The sequence below is a fragment of the Manis pentadactyla genome, chromosome X, assembly GCF_030020395.1.
Source record: "Manis pentadactyla isolate mManPen7 chromosome X, mManPen7.hap1, whole genome shotgun sequence".
NCBI classification, from domain to species: Eukaryota; Metazoa; Chordata; class Mammalia; order Pholidota; family Manidae; genus Manis; species Manis pentadactyla.
Genome location: NC_080038.1, coordinates 67,086,868 through 67,104,271, shown reverse-complemented (window position 1 = coordinate 67,104,271; position 17,404 = coordinate 67,086,868). Strand labels below are relative to the sequence as shown.

General features: G+C 48.2%; 1 protein-coding gene across 1 annotated transcript in view; it reads right to left on the bottom strand.

Annotated features, from left to right (window-relative positions):
• Positions 1-3,689: 3,689 nt before the first annotated feature.
• The window catches only part of SLC16A2 (solute carrier family 16 member 2), a 169,850-nt gene continuing 156,135 nt past the window's right edge, over positions 3,690-17,404 (bottom strand). Inside the window, exons 2-6 of the mRNA XM_057496113.1 lie at positions 16,693-16,837; positions 13,015-13,465; positions 11,945-12,088; positions 7,861-8,089; positions 3,690-6,250 (exon numbers count right to left, since the gene is read on the bottom strand). Of these exons, the coding sequence (XP_057352096.1) occupies positions 6,030-6,250; positions 7,861-8,089; positions 11,945-12,088; positions 13,015-13,465; positions 16,693-16,837 (1,190 nt within the window). The 3' untranslated portion in view covers positions 3,690-6,029. The remainder of the gene's footprint in view (positions 6,251-7,860; positions 8,090-11,944; positions 12,089-13,014; positions 13,466-16,692; positions 16,838-17,404) is intronic.

Below are 17,404 nucleotides of genomic sequence, written 5' to 3'. Positions count from 1 at the left end.
GTGGGAGGGGAGAGGAAGGAAGGTGGCTACCCTGGCCCTCTTCTTCACCACTACTTAGGCAAGTGACTGAAGAAAGCAGGTTGGGGAAGTGTTTGGTGGAGAGCAAACTGAGAAGCGTGGGTTCTTAGAATCAGTCTGGTTCATTCCTGAAGTTCCATCTAGGTTTGGAGGAGGGTTCTCAAGCCTACAAAATCTGGCTAGTTCACTTGTGTGAGACTAGGGCAGTTGATAGGGGCTCACCTTCACCCTGGTTGGGATCCAGTGTGGTGAGGGAGCCAGCCGGAGCTCAGAGTTCCCACATCATGGATGCCTCAGGGAGTCCTGGTAAAGTGTTTATGGGGACTTGGAGTTGGGGGTTTGTGTCAAGGAGTGGGCCAATTCTTTGGCAGAGGCAGCCCCATTGTGCCAACCTGCATGGAAGAGGTGGCCCCACATGCCCGGCCCAGGGTTGGAGGTTGGAGAGGAGGGTGTTGGAGGAGGGCTGTTCTGGGCCTGAGCATTTTCTGCAGGCCCTTCCCACCTCCAGCCCCCTCATCCTGGTGGGCCTAGTGCCTGGAATCACTTAGGTCTTTTGCTAGCTGTGGCCCAACCTCTCCCTTGGGGCCTTGAGGCCAGATCTGGTAGGGGAAGAGAGGAGAGGCCCGCTGGTGGGAAGTCGATGTTGCCAGCCCAGCCCAAATTGACTCCAGGACTCTGGACAGGGTGCTGCGGTGAGCATGGCCATGCTGCATCATTGGTGACAGTGATGCGGGCCTGGGATCGAGGAGAAGCTGAGCCTAGGACACATGGTAGCTGCTGTCTATCTGTGTGGCTCCCCCAACAGCTAGCAGGGCCCTAGACTGGGCTTTACCACCTTCCTTCCCATCCCCCTGCTCTGGGGCCATATTTCCTTCAGAGTAGCAGGGGCAGATGCATTTCCATGGTGCATCTGCCTCCTGGGAGCTTACCCTCCTAGAAGGGGAAGTGGATGGAGTGCCACCAAGGGGCAGGAACCGCCCCTTCCCCATTCAAGGTGGCCAGAGGTCAGCAGCTGGACCAGGAGCAGCAGCGCCCTTCCCAGCTCTACCCCCCATTCCTGCTGCGCGGCGACAGTCTGTGGCAGGAGCGGAGGCAGGTGGGGTGGGGTGGGGGAGTTGAGGAGGTGCTGGGCCGGGTGCAGCACCTGAGGGTGCTGGTAGTCCATGCATTCGAGTTGCCTGGGCAGCAGCACAGCCTGGTTCACCACTGTCCTCCCCTGCCCCTAGCTGGACATGGGGCCCTAGCACTTGTTAGATGTGAGTAATGGGCTAATTTGATTGCACTTGGGCTCAGCTGGAAACCAAAGCTGAAGAACACGTAGTTCTCCCCAGCAGCTCTAGCCAGAAGGAGGCCAGTGGCCTGCCATGGGGGGGAGAAAATGCAGCAGTCTCTGTTCTGGAAGGGTCATGGTGGCCCCAGTCTTACCCCAAAGGCTCTGAGGTCCATAAGCTCTGGACCATTGGGTTCTAGAAGAGGAAGAGGTATCTTGGAAAAAAGATAGCACATACTCCTTGTGTTTCTTCTCTGTTTTCTCTATCTGTGTTCATTTGAGTCCTGAAATTCCTGGAGTCTAGCAGAGGGTCTGTGTCTTGCCAATGGGTTTCAGCACTGGGCAAGTTCACTATGGATTCAATGTGACCAAAGGAATGACAGTAAAACGTTCTTGGGGTGAAAGGGTTATACCCAACTTTATTTCCACAGTGGCAGGTCAGTCACTAGAACCCCATCCACTCAGAGCGAGTCTGCATGCAGCAAGCTGGTCTCTGTCTCTGGGCCTGTCTGCCCGCACAGCTGTCCCACACAGCCATCCTCTGGGCCTCTCTGCATGCATAGTCATCCTGCACAGCCGTCCTCTGAGCCTCTCTGTTCTCTGCGCTGCTCTCCTGCAGCCTTGCAGCCATGCCACCGTGTCACCCAGAGCACTGGGCAGGCCTCTTTATATAGAGTCAATAACAACATATTTCCCACACGTGTGTAGTGAGCTAGCCAACCAGGGCCAGGTGAGAATCCTGGCTACAGGAACTTTCATTTTATCCACAGTCTGACACATAACTGGTCCCAAAAAAGTATTGCTGAAATGACTTGAAAATCAAACATGGGACTCTGCTTCTGGTGACCACTAGAGAGAGCTGAAAGGCAGGACTCAAAGAACCTTCTTAAGCAAAGCCTCAACCCCTGCAAAAGTTGGGTATCCAACACTTTTCCCTTTGCCTCTGAAGTCTCCTGTACATTTCAGTATATTAGAATTCCAGAACCTCCTTCATGGGCTCTGGTTCAAATCAGCACCTACCCTATCTAGGACCAGCTGTCAGACACCAGGGATTTGCTGGGGGCACCTGTAATCCCTGTCAGCTGGCCTGCTCTGCTGCTGTGGAGAAGTAGCAGATAGCTGCTGGTTGCCTCTTCAGACCTAGAAAAGCCTGGGAGGAGATGATATGCTTATAAAAATTATGGGATTCCACAGCTTTGAAATCTAATAATCCTGAGTGATCAAACACAGACTGGGGCCTTGCAGCTGCTCGAGGAGGGACTGAGGGAGCAGCAGACCTGGATGGGAGAGCCGCAGGCCAGGCATCATTACTAATTACCAGAGTAATTAGTCTTTGTGGGAGGAGATAAGGATGCTGGGAGCCTGAGGATGTTTGCACTGAGTCAGGGGAGAAGCAACAATAGCCAAGAGATGGGTGGTAAATCACCCTCTTTCAAAGGAAACTAGAAAGCTCTCTTTGTCCCTCTCCTGCTCAGTGTATGGCCATAGAGAGATGGATTTATTTTGGGTTGCTGTGGGTGGAGAACAGCAGGTAGGACCAGCTCTCCACGGCCAAGGATGCATGAAGGTCTGGAGTGCTTGGGAAGAGTATGTGTCAACTGGGAGTAAGAGTAATCATGAAAAGATGAGGTATGCTAAAAGTTAGACTTAGCTCATATTTCATTTGCTTGGAGCTGGTCCTGCTGTCATCCTTTTGGAAAAGTGGGCTCACTACATAGTTGTTGAATGAAGTGGGCAAGTTCTTTTCCCTTCCTTGGCTCCATTTCCTCACCTGTAAAATGAGGGGGTTGGACTGTACTGGAAGTTGATTACCTGAGTTCAAGTCTCAGCCTGCTCGGTTACTGATGAACTGTGATCCTGCTGAAGTCTCTTCCTATCTCTAGGCCTCTTTCCCTCCTTCAATTCAATGCAGAGTATGGACAAGGGAAGACTCTATGGCTACTCCGAGCTTTATAATTGTTATAGGTCTTTCTCCTGCATCACCCTCAATTCCAGGGTCTGGCACTGCCTGACTGTGTAACCCAGCTATACCAGTCACTTCAGTTTCCCCCATCAATAACAAGGGAGAGGAAAGGGGTCTTGAACTGGATTATTGCTAAGGTCTTTGCCAATTTTCAACATGGCATATTTGTGGCAAAGTGGTACCCTTCATGGGGCCTCCATTCCCACTTAGCCACTAATCATGTTCTCATTTTGTGAAGTGACCTCTTTTCTACTTCAGAGCCCCCTAAAAAATCCAGTCCTGAATAGTCTACCCAACTCCAAACCCCTGTGTAGCTCCTTTTCCAATTTCTGCTTTCACCCTGGCAGAAATTTGAAATTTAACTTCCAATGCCAAACTTCCTGATGTTAACCATGTTAAGACTATTTCATTTTGTAGGCAACATACATACCAAAGCTACATAGTTAGATCTGTTTATTATGTTCCAAACCATTTAAAGATTTAAATGTCCCAGATCCCAAGCTCCCAAATTTTGTTTGTTCTCTTACATAACTGTGGTGTATAAGAGGCTGCATCCTACCTAAATATTAATACTGTGCTGCCTTCACCAACCAACATTCTCCAAATGTACATAATTCCACACATGCACACGCATATGTGTGGAAGAAGTAAACTGTTACTGTGCCATGTTGTGTGACACCTGATGGGGCAGATTTGGGACCTGTGAATGATTTTCCTCCATCTGGAGAGAAGTGGTTGGCAGGCTGATTCTTAAGAGCTAGCCACACCTTGAGCAACAAAGGAGGCCCAGCAGAACTGCCCCCCAGCCCTGTACCCCTCTCCACTCTGTGACTTGGTGGGGGTGTGATAGAGAGGAGTGGAAATGGGTTTGATTGTCCCAACATTCTCAATGGTCTCTTCTGGGACTTACAAGGCTCTTGGGGTCCAGCTTCTCCCATTCTACTCCTGTTTGAGCTTACAGAATAGTAATTAGGTCCCTTTCTATACACAGGGCCAAAAACCAGTGGGTTTTCCTTTGGGTAGTTGATAGGAGCTGGACTGGGATCAGTGGAGGACAGGACTTTGGCCTTGAAGGAGGCTATCAGAGGCCAGCCATGTCCCAGGCATCTGTTTGTAATGAAAAAACTCATGGGTGGGGATCGTTTTCTTCTTTGGAGCCCCTCAGTGGCAACCTCATCCTCCTGGCCCAGGGATGGCCTTGGCTTGGGGTGGCAAGTCACTGTTAGCTCCAAGTGACAGCCAAGGATGCCTGGCAAGAAGATGATGAAATGTTAGGGAAAGAGGAACACAACAGACAAAGGCCCAGGATAGGGGGAAAGAGACATAGAGGCCAAGTGAGGAGAGAAGTTGAGCTCCTAATGAGGTGAGTTGTGTTAGTTGGACATAACCTGGCTGGGAGTGCTCTTCAGCAAGAGCATTGCCCAGAGCTTGGCCAAAGGGAAGCATCTGTCACCTATTTCAAAGGGATGAAAATGGTTCAGAGGGTACCTTTCCTGATACCTTTAATGCCCACTAAGCAGAGTAGCCCAGGATGTCCAGCATGGGGGACATGATAGATGTAAAGGCTAGGATGGTTTACACTTCCTAAAAGAAATTGTCCAACCCCATGTCCAACTGCTGACTCTACCTTTTTGGGCTCCAGGTTGGGAATGGGATTTTTCCTAAAACAGTCCCTTTCTTGGCATGGTCCAGGTAGAAATACTGACCTGTCAAGAATAATGAGAGATGAAGGAGTTCATCCTTCACCAGGTCAGTAACTATTGTCCCTCCACCCTCCCTCCACCATGCCACCCCTGTCATCAGTCCTCTGCCTGCTGAGATGAAAGGAATTTCTTCACATTTTGACAGAAGGATACAAGGATGGGGAGTTGAGAGGGCCTGTAGGTTAATGCATTGGCCTAGAAAATCTGTAAAAATCAGTGAGTGGAACTTTGTAATGTTTAAGGCCCCTTCCCTATGTGATATTCTACTCTTCCAGTCTATGATTATAGCAGCTTGAGCCAGAGAGTGAGATGTGGCTCAGCCTGAGATGAATGGGATTGATGCTAGTTAGTGGTAGGCTGGACCAAGGTGAGGCTCATTGGCCCAAGCTCTAGGTCCCTTCTCTCTTCAAGCACCCATGTATCTTTGACAGTCATAAAAAGAAAAGGGGAAGAGAAGGGAGAGGAGGCAGTAGAGGGGAAAAAAACAGGAAGAAAGGAAGAAGGAAATAGACTGTTAACCAACCATATGATGGGGAGACTATCTGTACACTTGTAAAATGATGGCACCCACAGCTCTTGGGAAGCCACAGCTCTCGGAGACTCTGAGGCTAAACAATGCTCTTTGCCTCATTTTACCTCTCTGCCCTTCCCCTCACTCCCAGCAGATCCCAAGGACAGATGGCAAGGAATTCCTCAGCACACAGAGACTCGGATATTCCCACCAGGCTCCTGGGGACACAGTAGCACCTTGGCAGTTGCTCTTAGTGGGTATCTAACAAGCTGGGGCCTGGATGGCCCATCCCCCACCTCCCACAGAGATTAGGAAGTATATGGAGAGGTCCCAACGGCTGGGAGAGATTTCAGGCTTCCCTAGACCCTGGCAAGTTTAAAGGCATTCACAGGAAGAATTTGGTTAATGACTTTAACAACGAGCTTTGGCTCCAAGGGGATGGTCAAGTGGCTGAAATGCTGTGTGTGCAGGTTTGGGACATGTGTGCTGGTGGCAAAAATGTAAATGCTGAGCAGGGTGGGGTGAAAGGGTTGGGGAGGAGCACACAATGGTAAAGAAGAGACATTAGATTGGTTCCTCAGGGGTGGGGGAGCCTGGCAGCAGCTCCCCATTGGGGTCTGGGTCAGGGGCCAACATCTTATCCTTGCTGGAATCCCTTTGCTCCTTCTTGAACATCCTTTGATGCATCAGAGGGACGAAGAAAAGAATTACAGCCCCAATGATGGGGGGCACACCGGCAAAGTAGAAAGCCACATGGTAGTCCCCAAAACAGTTGCGGAGAAGGCCTGAAACAGTCAAGAGAGATAAGTCAAGCTCATCTTTGCCCTAATAACTAAAGGTGCTCTTTGCCTCTTCTAAGGGCCATCACAATTCCTATCCAGAGAATCCTGGCTTGCACTGCCTTGACCTGAGGAGGCCCCTCAGTCAAACACTCCTAGATGGGAGAAATAAAACCTCTATTACAAAGGCAGGCGGCTCCTCCCCAAGGTACTGGGCTACAGGCACTTGAAGTTAATACTCATTAGGAAAGAAGCTATGAATCTTCCCTTAAAGTTCCCCATTTTTTACTTTTTACTTTCATGAAGCTACAGCTAATTTTCACTCACTCCTAGATATGGAATTAGGAGGAAAGTTAGTTTAAAAGAACTCCACAGAAGATGGCTAAGCCTTGTCTGGGTTCACGAGGAAATACCATCCCACCCCCAACTTGGGCCAGAGGATTCTTGTAGAATAATTCAGCCAAGTCCCTATTTTCCCCTTTTCTGAAGTGCCCTTTCTGTGAAGTTCCCATCTGCCCTAGGAGGCTTCATGCATATCTTTTCTTCCCGTTACAGATATGGCTGCCTACCCTGGGTTCTTCTAAGTTGCCAATACCATGGATATATTTGGCATGGGATGCAAGGCCTCCTTTGCTTACCTCCAGAAGCTAATGTGGGACATGTCATAGGGAGAATGAGCCCAGAAACACTGCTGAGGAAAGGCAAGCAGGCCCTCAGCCTGCTTAGGAGGTATGCAAATTGGAAAGAGATGTGGATTCTGGGACCCACCTTTGAGAACAGGGGCTGGGTAGAGATTACCCCTTCAGTGGACAGTGTGGCTGTTATACAAATGCCTGAATGGAAGCTTTTGCCACTGTCACACAGCATGACCAGTGCCTTCATAGCGTCTTGCACAGGAATGTTGTTCAAGGAATATTTGTTCAGTTAGCCCAATTGGCCAGCCTAGGGAAGGCGAGCTCATGAATCAGTATTTGCAATAAACCCTAAAGAAAGGAAACGAAGTCCTCTTTTCATTGATTTTCCATGCTATGTTTCCTGGGTACCAACAGTGACCTTCTTGGAGAATGGAGAGAGAAACTGGGAGTGCTGGAAGATGGCAAGCCAAAACTTTGTCTGCTGCTACTGGAAGTGAACCTCACTGGCCCAGTTCTGATGTGGCCTTAGTCAAAACTCTGTACAGGCTCAGTTCAGAAGCCAGGAGAGGACTGTATGTGGAGTGGGAGGAGGATCCGTAAGTCTTAACAAAACCGGGACCCACTTTCTCTTCTCTTCCTGCCTAACTACCATGCAAATAATTACTTGCCTATGAACAGAGAGAGGATATTGGATCAATAGAATGGTCAAGAAGGCCAAACCCATCTCTCTCTACCATCCTGGAATCACCTATGCTGTCTACAGTAAATTCTGGAACAGATATAGAGCCATGAAAATTCCACTCCCCAAAGTGAATCCATGCATATATACTATGCTTAGTCTCTTGCACCCATAGTGGGAAGGGGTTTCATGCACTCTAACAAGGCTGCTTAAATAGAGAATAAAGGGGACTTCAAGGAAAGGTACTCAGGAGAGCTAGGGCCCAGGGAAGACTTGTGCCCTTCCTGTAATATCAGCCTCACCTGCAATGGGTGGCCCAGCAATCATCGGCAGGGCCATCATGCCCAGGAGGTAGCCAATAGCCTGTGAGGCCTGCATTGGGCCCACCAGCTCAAATGCAATGGGAGCCATGATGGTGATGAAGAAGCCATCGCACAGGCCCAGGAAAAGGCAGACAACAACGAGGCCCCCAAAGCCCCGGCAGAGCGGAATCATCATGGACATCAGTCCCAGGAGCAGGAAGGAGATAACCTAGATGAACAAGGGCCTGAGGTCATGTGCTTGTCAGACAAGATCACATAGCAAATCACATCTTCTTTCTTAGGGCCTCATTTTTACATCTATAAAATGAAGCAGGGGGGTGTCAACAGAGAGAACAGCTGGATGAAATAGTTACATAGGCCCCTTCTAAGTCCTGTACTGAAGGAGTCAAAGTTTTGAAGAAAGCCCCTATTTAACTGTGATTCTATCAAGATTAAAAAGGGGACAGAGGCATGGCCCCTGTCCTCAAGAACTTGTCTTTTCACAGGATTCTAAAATAAAGGGAATTGCCGTTTGTGCTTTCTGATTTTGTGTTTGGTTGCCCCAGGCATAAGGGTTTGGGATCAGAGTACGCTGGTGTTCTCAGATTCAAGGAAGGTATGGGCAGAGGAAGGGGAGGAAGTGAGGATAACTTGAATGATGATTAGATGGGGGCATGAATGGAAGGCACAGCTTCCTGATATGGGGAAGGAGCCAGTGCCCATTTTTGTGGAGGCTGCTTTTAGAAAACACCTTCGCATAAAGGATACCATTGGGGGGTTCACCCAGGTTACTTATGCACTAGGGCATGGGACACACCACTCATCTCAGACATCTCAGACAGCATGGCTTTGGGGACCTCTGGGCTTGACTGGGCACCCTGTGACTGCAACAATGGAGACTTTAAGGAGAACCAAAACACTCGGAGGGCATCTAGGGACACTGAAGCCAGCTCTGGGGCACTGAGTAGCCACTGGGCTTTCTTTGGGGTGAGCAAAATAGTTCCAAGACAAAGAAGCTACCCTTCCAGAGGCTAGTTTTACCTCTCAACAGACAGAAGGGCAATTGGAAACATAGCCGGTCTTTTGATTAAGGTTTATCTGCAACTTGTGTAGGTGAGCTGGAATGAAAACCTAGGCTGCCGGCAGATAAAAGACCCCCCCCCACACACACACACACCTCCAACCACCTACAGTAGCCAGCGCACTGGGTCATCTCAGGATCAGGGTTAAGACCTGATCTGTTTACCAAGGCCTTGACAGAACCCAAGATTTTCTAATAGTTCACATAGGCAGGCTGACTTACCCAGGAAGGGTAAGTCACCACACAGCCACGTGTAAGGGATAGGAGGGTTAAGGCTGTTTCAAGACCTAAAGATTTTCTGTGTTGTTGCTGACAGTGGGTTTGTTAAGTCAATAGGTTGGGTTTTGCAGAGGATAAGAAATGTCCTGGCCATGCCATCTGAGGAAATCTCTTCCTTGGGGTACTTTTGAACTTTGCACAGGCTGTTTGGGGATAGCTAAGCAGAATTCAGAAATAAGAACCCCAATATTCCAGGTCCTCTTCTGGGAGATTCATGTACAACTATAAGATAAAACCAGGCCCACCTATCAACTAAGCCATAATGCTATGGCAATTAAGAGTTAATACCATTATATAACACAAAGGACACCATTAACTGATTTCAATCAGCTCTAATTACTACCTATTGTATACAGCTGCCTCTTAACATCCTCCATTAGGCTTAGCCAGGGCTTGGAAGTTAAAAATCTCCCTCGGAACTGAAAATCAGGCCTCAAGAACTGGCCCAAAGTGAGGCTTGCCTGAAGATTGTCACCATTTCCTTTCCAACAGACTGTCAAGGAGCTGGACACCAGACACATGTGCCTGTCTTCACCAATAGTAAGAACTACAAGATTAGTGAATATTGCTCTTCAGAATCTGAAGCTATGTACACTCCTTTCCTCTCCCAGCCCTGTACTCCTGTACCTGGTCCAGGAGAAAAGGAGGCAAATTCTTGTGATGGGGTATCTTAAGTAGCTCAAGAGAAAGTTCATCCATTGTCTTGTGCTCTGGGCCTGAGACACTTGCCAGCAGGATGAGTTTGGACAAGTCACTTCCCCTCTCTGGGCTTCAGTTCCTCAATTTGTAAAATGAAGGGGTTGGATTACAAGTTGATGAAGATATATTTCAGCTCTAATGTTCTAGGTTTGTTTTATATTACTCTAAGTGATAAAACTAGATCAAGTAAAGAGTGGAAAAGGGAAGAGAGTGGTGGGTGTGTAGGGGAAGTGATCAGCAGAAGCACTGGACCCTAAGCCTAGTTCTGTTTCTAACTAGCTAGTGCCTATGTGTCCTTTGGAACTCCCTCTGTACAATAGAAAGCAAAAGCTCCTTGGGCCCTACCTTTCTCCTAGGGACTGTGGTAAAAAATGAGCCATATGCCTAAGCAGGGGTTACTGCCTCTCCTCAAGATAAAGCCCTGGCTCAGTACTAGCCTACCCTGATTTCCAGCACCCTTTGGCTTCTTGGGGCTGCTTATACTAACAAGGAAGACCCAAAGGGGTGGCACGTAGAAGAGGCTGGGAAAGCCACACATACTACTAGGAAAAAAGCCACCCAGATGAGGCACTTGCTGATATTTGCACAGGAATTCAAAGTTTTGTAATTGCTTTATCTCAATCACAGTCTTTTGGTTTGACCTTGGTCAAGTCACTTATCAGCTCTGGGACTTGGCTGTGCCATCCATCACTTAGGGAAAAGTGGAATATAAGAGGAGTGCTCTGTAGAAGTTCAGCTCTGCCACTATTGTCTGTATGAGTCTTCCCCTAAGTTTGTCCATCAATGTAATGAGAGGTTGAACTAGATGGACTGTAAGGGCAACTCTAGGTTTGACAAAGCAAATTCACTGGCTCTTGCCAATCTAACACAGAATTACACACAACAGGAGACCTTAATCATATCCTTATGAGACATCTGAGGGTATTTAGGAAGCCATTTGGGGATCTCAGAAGGCAGAGAAATCCATGCTGTGAATGTAGTAAGGACCCCTTGGAAGTGCTTTTAGGGTCTCCCAGGAGAGTCAGAACTCAACCACATTCCTGATGGGTTACTCATGACCACATGTTTTCTGGGGCTGCCATGCACCTCCACAGTTTTCCACACGTGGTCACCTTCTGCTAAACTCAGCTGCTAGAGCAAATAACATGAACCAGGTCAGAAACACAATGTTGCTGCCAGGTAAACAAAGCCAAACAGCTTGAGCAGTAGTCTGTATTCAAGCCAGACTAGAGGCCAGTTCACTAGAAAGTGGCCTCTCAAGCATCCATGTAGCTACTTCCCACAATATGAGGGTGTCTGTGTCACTGTCAGGAGAACTAAAACCTTGTATAGCTATAACATTTTTTACTTTCCAAAGCCTGGTCACACCTATATTTCTTTAGATCCTTACATGCAATGTGAGATAGGAAAGGCAAGAATTATCACTGTACAAATGAGGAATGTGAGGCCTAAAGAAGGGAAGTGAGGTCTTGCTTTCTCTAGCACTTCTTCTGTGTACATCAACAGGATGGCATTTGAGAGCCAGTGTTTGGTTCCAAGTAGCTCTGGAAGTATAAGAGGTGATAAATTTGGGCCTGGACTTAGAGTAGACAGACACTGTGGGTCAGAGACTACTACATGCCCAAGATCCTCCAAGACAGCATAGAGTAGCAAAGAGATCAGTCCTCAATGGGTGCAGTATCTAGCTCCTGGCCTCAGTTTCCCTCTCAGATGGGAAAGCCATTACTTAATAAACACTTCCTTTGAAAGTGTTCTTAGAGGTTCCATTTATGCTGCTCTCACTGGATCCTCACTCCATCTTGATGAAGGAAGCAGAACAAAGATGACTGTCTTCATTTGAAAGCAAGGAAAATTGAGACTCAGAGAATTTGATTGACTTTCCTGTGCTGTACAACAAGCTGGTGTCAGAGCTGGGGCCAGGGCACAGCAGTGACATGCTCTACCATTGTGTCCCAAAAACTGGAGATAACCCAGCATCTGTGGCAGGCTCTTCCTCGCCACAGTGGACAGGGTGGTAACACTCACCTGCAAGTAGATCTTCTTAAGTCCAGGAATGGAGTCACTGATACGGCCTGACACAAGGCGCCCGAGGCCTGAGGTAGCCCCAATACATACCAAGAGCACCCAGGTCTGCTTGATTTCCAAGAACTCCTCTTCAACATACTTCATCTGAAAAGCATTAACACCAGGCCACCAGGGACAGGAGGAAGAAGAGAAACTGGTTAGCTGTTGGCATATGCAGAACATCCCCTGCTTAGTTCCCCGGAGATGCCCTTGCCTGCAGCCCTAGCTCTGAGACATGCTCTCTGGCTGCTTCTAACAGCTTAAAAGTCTGTATATCCCTTTGCTTTCTGGATTCTGGGCTTCTAAGCAAAAAGGGAGGAGGTAAGTATTGCCAAGCCCCTTGCAAACCTTGACAGAACAGAATATAGCCTTAACAACTGAGAAAATTTATGGGTTCTTCCACAATCTCCCCATCCCCGGACAGCCTGGGACAATAGTGGGTCACTAGGGGACAAGGAGCGACCCACTTCCTGGTAACACTTTCCAAAGACTGTTTTAAGAAACATAAGGTCTGTGGAAGATAATGGGTGGACTACAACAGGCAGTTCTGTGGCCAAACAAGTTGGGTGGACAACAGTTAACAAAGCTGAATGGGTTTCTTTCACTGCAAGATTGTTTGGTACCTTTAAAAGATTGCTACACATTGTGAAGTTACAGAGGTCTAATATACCTCTGTATATTAAATAAAATTGACCACAAAGACCAGCATTTCATAGAACACACTCTTAGAAAACCCTATCATTGGGTCATCTGGGCCTGTCTCTGCATCACAGTGATGCTTATCTTCTCTTGAAAATCTACGTAGATTTGTCAGTGGGGGAAACTATAGGCATGGGTCTTACCCTAAGAAACTCCCTCCATTTCTTGTTGAGGTATTCCCTCAGCCTGTGCTCTTTCCCACTCTAGGTGTCTCCAAACACTGTTTTTTCTCTTTCCAGAAGTCCCAACTCTGCTCTTTCAGTGACCTTAGCCCCTACTTTCTAGACTTCAGGCAGGTTTAAAGCAGAAGCAGCTTTTTTCTCATTACTCACCAGGTGTACATAGGGAACAAAGTAGCCAAGGGCAGCAGCAGCAATCCCAAATGCCCAGATGCGGTAGGTACGTTGGCGGAACACTCGCATGTTGAAGTACTTCCTGAGCTGAGCCAGAAAGCGTTGGCACAGGCTGTGGACACGCCTTTTGTTTGGGGTGTCCTGGGAGCTGGGAAGGAGGGGCTGGTAGGTGAGTGAAAGCAGTGTAAGAATAAACATAAAGGTACTCAGCACCTGGAAGGTTTGGGCAAGCTTGATCTTAGCCCCCAGTGTTTTGATGAGGAGGGGGAAGGATATGGAGAAGACGCTACTCCCAGCAGACACCACACCATTGGCCAGACCCAGGCGGCGTTGGAAGTAATGGCCCAAGATAACGAGAGATGGCTGGAAGGCGAAGGAACAGCCACAACCAAAGAGAATTCCATAGGTGAAGTAACGCAGGCTTAGTGAGCTGTGGGAGAGACAAGAGCTATCTTCAGCAGCCTGACCATCAATCCATCTGCCCCTCTCCCTTCACCCTCCTGAGACCTTCATCCTCCCATCTTTAACCCACAGCCCCACTCACTTCTGACCTTCAGAACAGATAAGGAACAAGGTCTTTTGATCCCCACTGAGGAGATGTAAAACAGGCTCAGAGAAGTAATTTACACAAGGTAGCATAACTGGGGATCAGCGAAGCTTGGACTAGACTCTAGGTCTGTGTGACTCTAGTTTGAATCATAGCACCCCATCAGAGACAACTGTTGAAAAGAAAGCCAGAACCAGCCTATGCAAAGGTAGATAAGGGGCTACAAAGAGCAAGTCAGTGCCTAGGAGAGAACAGTTTCACTTACTGCTCACCATGATAGGTCTCGCACCATGTGTAGGCTGGTAGTCAAAGCTTTATCCCAAGTAACAACAAAGGTCTGCAAAACCAAGATCCTGGAAGGCTGAGACCCTCTGTAGGGCTCTTTACATCTTTCTCCATGTCACAGCCCTTAATATTTCAGAGAATGGCTGCTGGTCTCCTGAAAGACATCTGCTCCCCAAAACTGCCCAAGGTGTAGATATCCCAAGACCCATTACACCAGGCCCTAGATGATCTCCATGAAGATCCTGAGGTAAGTAGTCCCTTTATCTTCTAGAGCCCAGCTCCCGTTACTGGACATGGTATGCATTAGCTTTTCAGAGTAGCCTAGCTGCTTGATGGGAAGTGGAGCCTCAAAGCATTTGTAGGCCTGGCCAAATAAGATAGATGCTGGCTTAAAACTCTTAGACCCGGTTGTGGCCATAAGCCTCTGCAAGAGAAAGCAAAGTATCAAAATGAAAAAGGCCAATTGAAGGTCAGCCCAGCCAGCCATCTGCCCCAGACAATAGTAGCACAACCTAATGAAGAATTTAGTTTTCTTTTTGAAGACTCCACATATTTTGTGATAGTTCTTATCTGAACACTCAATTTCCCAGTACTCTCTATGGTCAGACATTTCCTCCACATAATATAGAGCAAGCCAGTCTTCATACTGATGGCCTGGACCTATGCTGCAGAAATGATGTGGTGCTGGCACTCATAATTCTGAGACAGCTATCATCACCACTGCTTTCCATCTGCTTGCATTCACTGGGTATGAGCAAGGGCTGTAGTTCCAAAAGAGTTGCTTCCACTTGGAACACATGGCTAAGCCAACTGTTCCACTTCTATCAGATTTCTTGGGGCCTGCTCCCAAGATTCTAGGTACCCTTCAGCATCAGCCTGGACTGGGGGCCTTGTCTAAGGGACAGGAGATAGGAAGGTCTAAGGGAGATCTTTAGGGAGGGATATGGCCATGGCAAAGCATGTGATTCAGTTCAGGGTGCTATGTGGTGGATCTATTTCTAGCTGGACTCCAAGGTAGGAGGCCCCCGAATAGGCTTGCCACAGCCTCCCGAGCCCTGCTTGCACTCTGCTCCACCTCAAGCCATCCAGAAGAACTCAGAGCCCTGATTCAGACAACAGGAAGGATGACTTGGGAGTTCTAGCCACCAACAGAACCATTTTTCCACTGGACGTGAAACCATCCAGAAAGTTTCTTGGCTCTGAAGATGTTCTTACAGAAAGGGCAAAGGGGGTGGAGAAGGGGCTTAGGGGTTGGAAAACAATGCCTACTCCAATGTGCCTAAAGAACAGTGCCAGAAAAAAACACATCTGAGCTCCATTCCCTCCTGTAACTGAGCTCATGTGGATTGGAAGGGAAATGGGATCCTTATGTTGCTAATTTGTTTACACTTTGCTCTGCTCAGCCTCAAAACACAGGCCTCTGCTGTGTAGTGCTGACACTGGAGCCACTTCTGAGGCCTAGCTCCTTCCCACAAGGAGCCAGGCACCAGCTTGCTGAGGGCAGATGAGGCCAACCACCAGAGGGGTCCTGAAAGGATTTGGAGCTGCTGCCTTGGGAGGGCTAGCAGGTTCCAGACAGGACATGGTTTTCCCCTCCTCTGACCCAGTTGGATGAGACCAAGCCAAGAAATCATTGCAGGCCAGATTCAAGCTCTGCTGAAGGGTAGGCGGGGCAGCTGGAAATGTTCAAGTCATCAAGAAAGCTGGCTCACCCTCACAGGGTCTGGTTATGACAGAACACAATTATCATTCTCCCCTGTGAGTGGAACCTAGGTGTAGAGAGCATAACCATAGGCCTTCTCTGCGAAGGCAAGCTCAGAAAGCAAGTCTCTGACAAGTTAGCTGGGTCTCCAGGCCGGCATTCTCCTATACCAGCCCAGGCAGGTTGGAAGTAGGAGGTACCTTAACTTCCAAAGTGTCTTTGGTTGAATGTCAAGAGAGTTTTTTGGGAATTCCATATTCCTCAGGTGGTGGAGGATTTTTACTTCTCCTCTCCCCTACAGACAGGTTTTGCCAGGCTGACAGAAAGAAAGCAGAAAATGAACTTATAGCCTGCTCCTTACCTGATACTACCAAGTTCTACCAGTGGGACCAGTGGGACCAGACTTTGAGTTTAGCCTAGGCCTAGCTGGGTAGCTGAGTGCTGGGTCTGTACCTCAGTGGCATATGTTGTTAAAAATTCCTTCTCATGCCCAAGGCATGAAACTTTATTTGTCCCAAATTGTCCATATACTGATGGCCAGAAATACCTGTGAAGGGGCCAGAAATGCTAAACAGAGTGGGGCTCAGCTGACCTCTTTTTCAGCATAATATTTCCTCAGGAGTCCTGTAATGGTAAGTATTCATGTGGGCTCACTCCAGAAGCTCCTGGGAGGGCAGATGAAGTCATGAGATGTGTGGCACATTGAACGGGAACAGAATGACAGACCTGGAAGGGACCCGAAAAGACCATCTGGTCTAATCATCTCATGATACAGATACAGAAACAGAGGCCCAGAGAGGGGAATGGCACTCAACAATTGTTCCATAGCCATTCAGTGACCAAAACTGAACTTGGGTCCAGCTGTATGAACTTCAGAAATTAGGCTTCTCACACCACTTTGGAACTCTTGGGTCCTCTGTGGGGATATTCCCTATCAGTGTGTCCTGGGGACCCTACCTACATAAGTCCTATTGGACAGCGATTCCTGGGGAGCAGAGTCTTTGAGGACCCTACATGAAAAGGGCCACAGGAGATTCTGCAATTAGAAGAGTATCCCTAGTTGGGGCCCAGAAAGAAGTCAACCCTCAGTTTTGGACTCATGGCCAGCAACTCCTAGCCTTACCTGGTGAAAGAGCTGGTATGGAGGCCAATGAAAGCGACAGCAGCCCCTGCAGTTGCTGTGATTCGGCAGCCCAACCGATCAGTGAATATACTCACAATGGGAGAGCAGAAGAAGATCATACCCATTGAGAGGGCTCCTACCCATGCTGCAGAGAAAAGAAGCACAAAGACACCTTAGCTTAATATGGTACCTGGTGGTGTGGCTGGTATCTCAGTTCTTCTCTGACCTTTCAAAGGGAGCATTGCATTGACCTGCACTGCCAGCCTGCTAGTCCCAAACAGTCAAAGGTTAGGCAATTTTCAAAAGCCTGTAGCAGGGCAATATGAGAACCAGGAGTCTAGTTTATAAACATACCCAGAACTTCAGACCTGGGGCAGGGGCATTTAGAGATTATTGAGCCTATGATGGAGCCTTCTGGCTAGCCACCACACAGCTGCAGTACACTTCTCAGCCTCTTTGGCTCTTTGGCATGAGCACGTGACTGAATTCTGACCAATACGATGTGGGTAAAAGTGATACCACTTTCAGGCCTGGACCATAAAAAAAACTCCCATTGAGGTTTCTGCCTTCCTGTGGGCTAAAACTGCAGAGCAACCTTGGAAGTCATGTATTAAGACTGAATGGACTTTATAAAATTCATATGGAACCACAAAAGACCCCAAATAGCCATAGCAATCCTGAGAAGGAAGAATAAAGCAGGGGGGATCTTGCT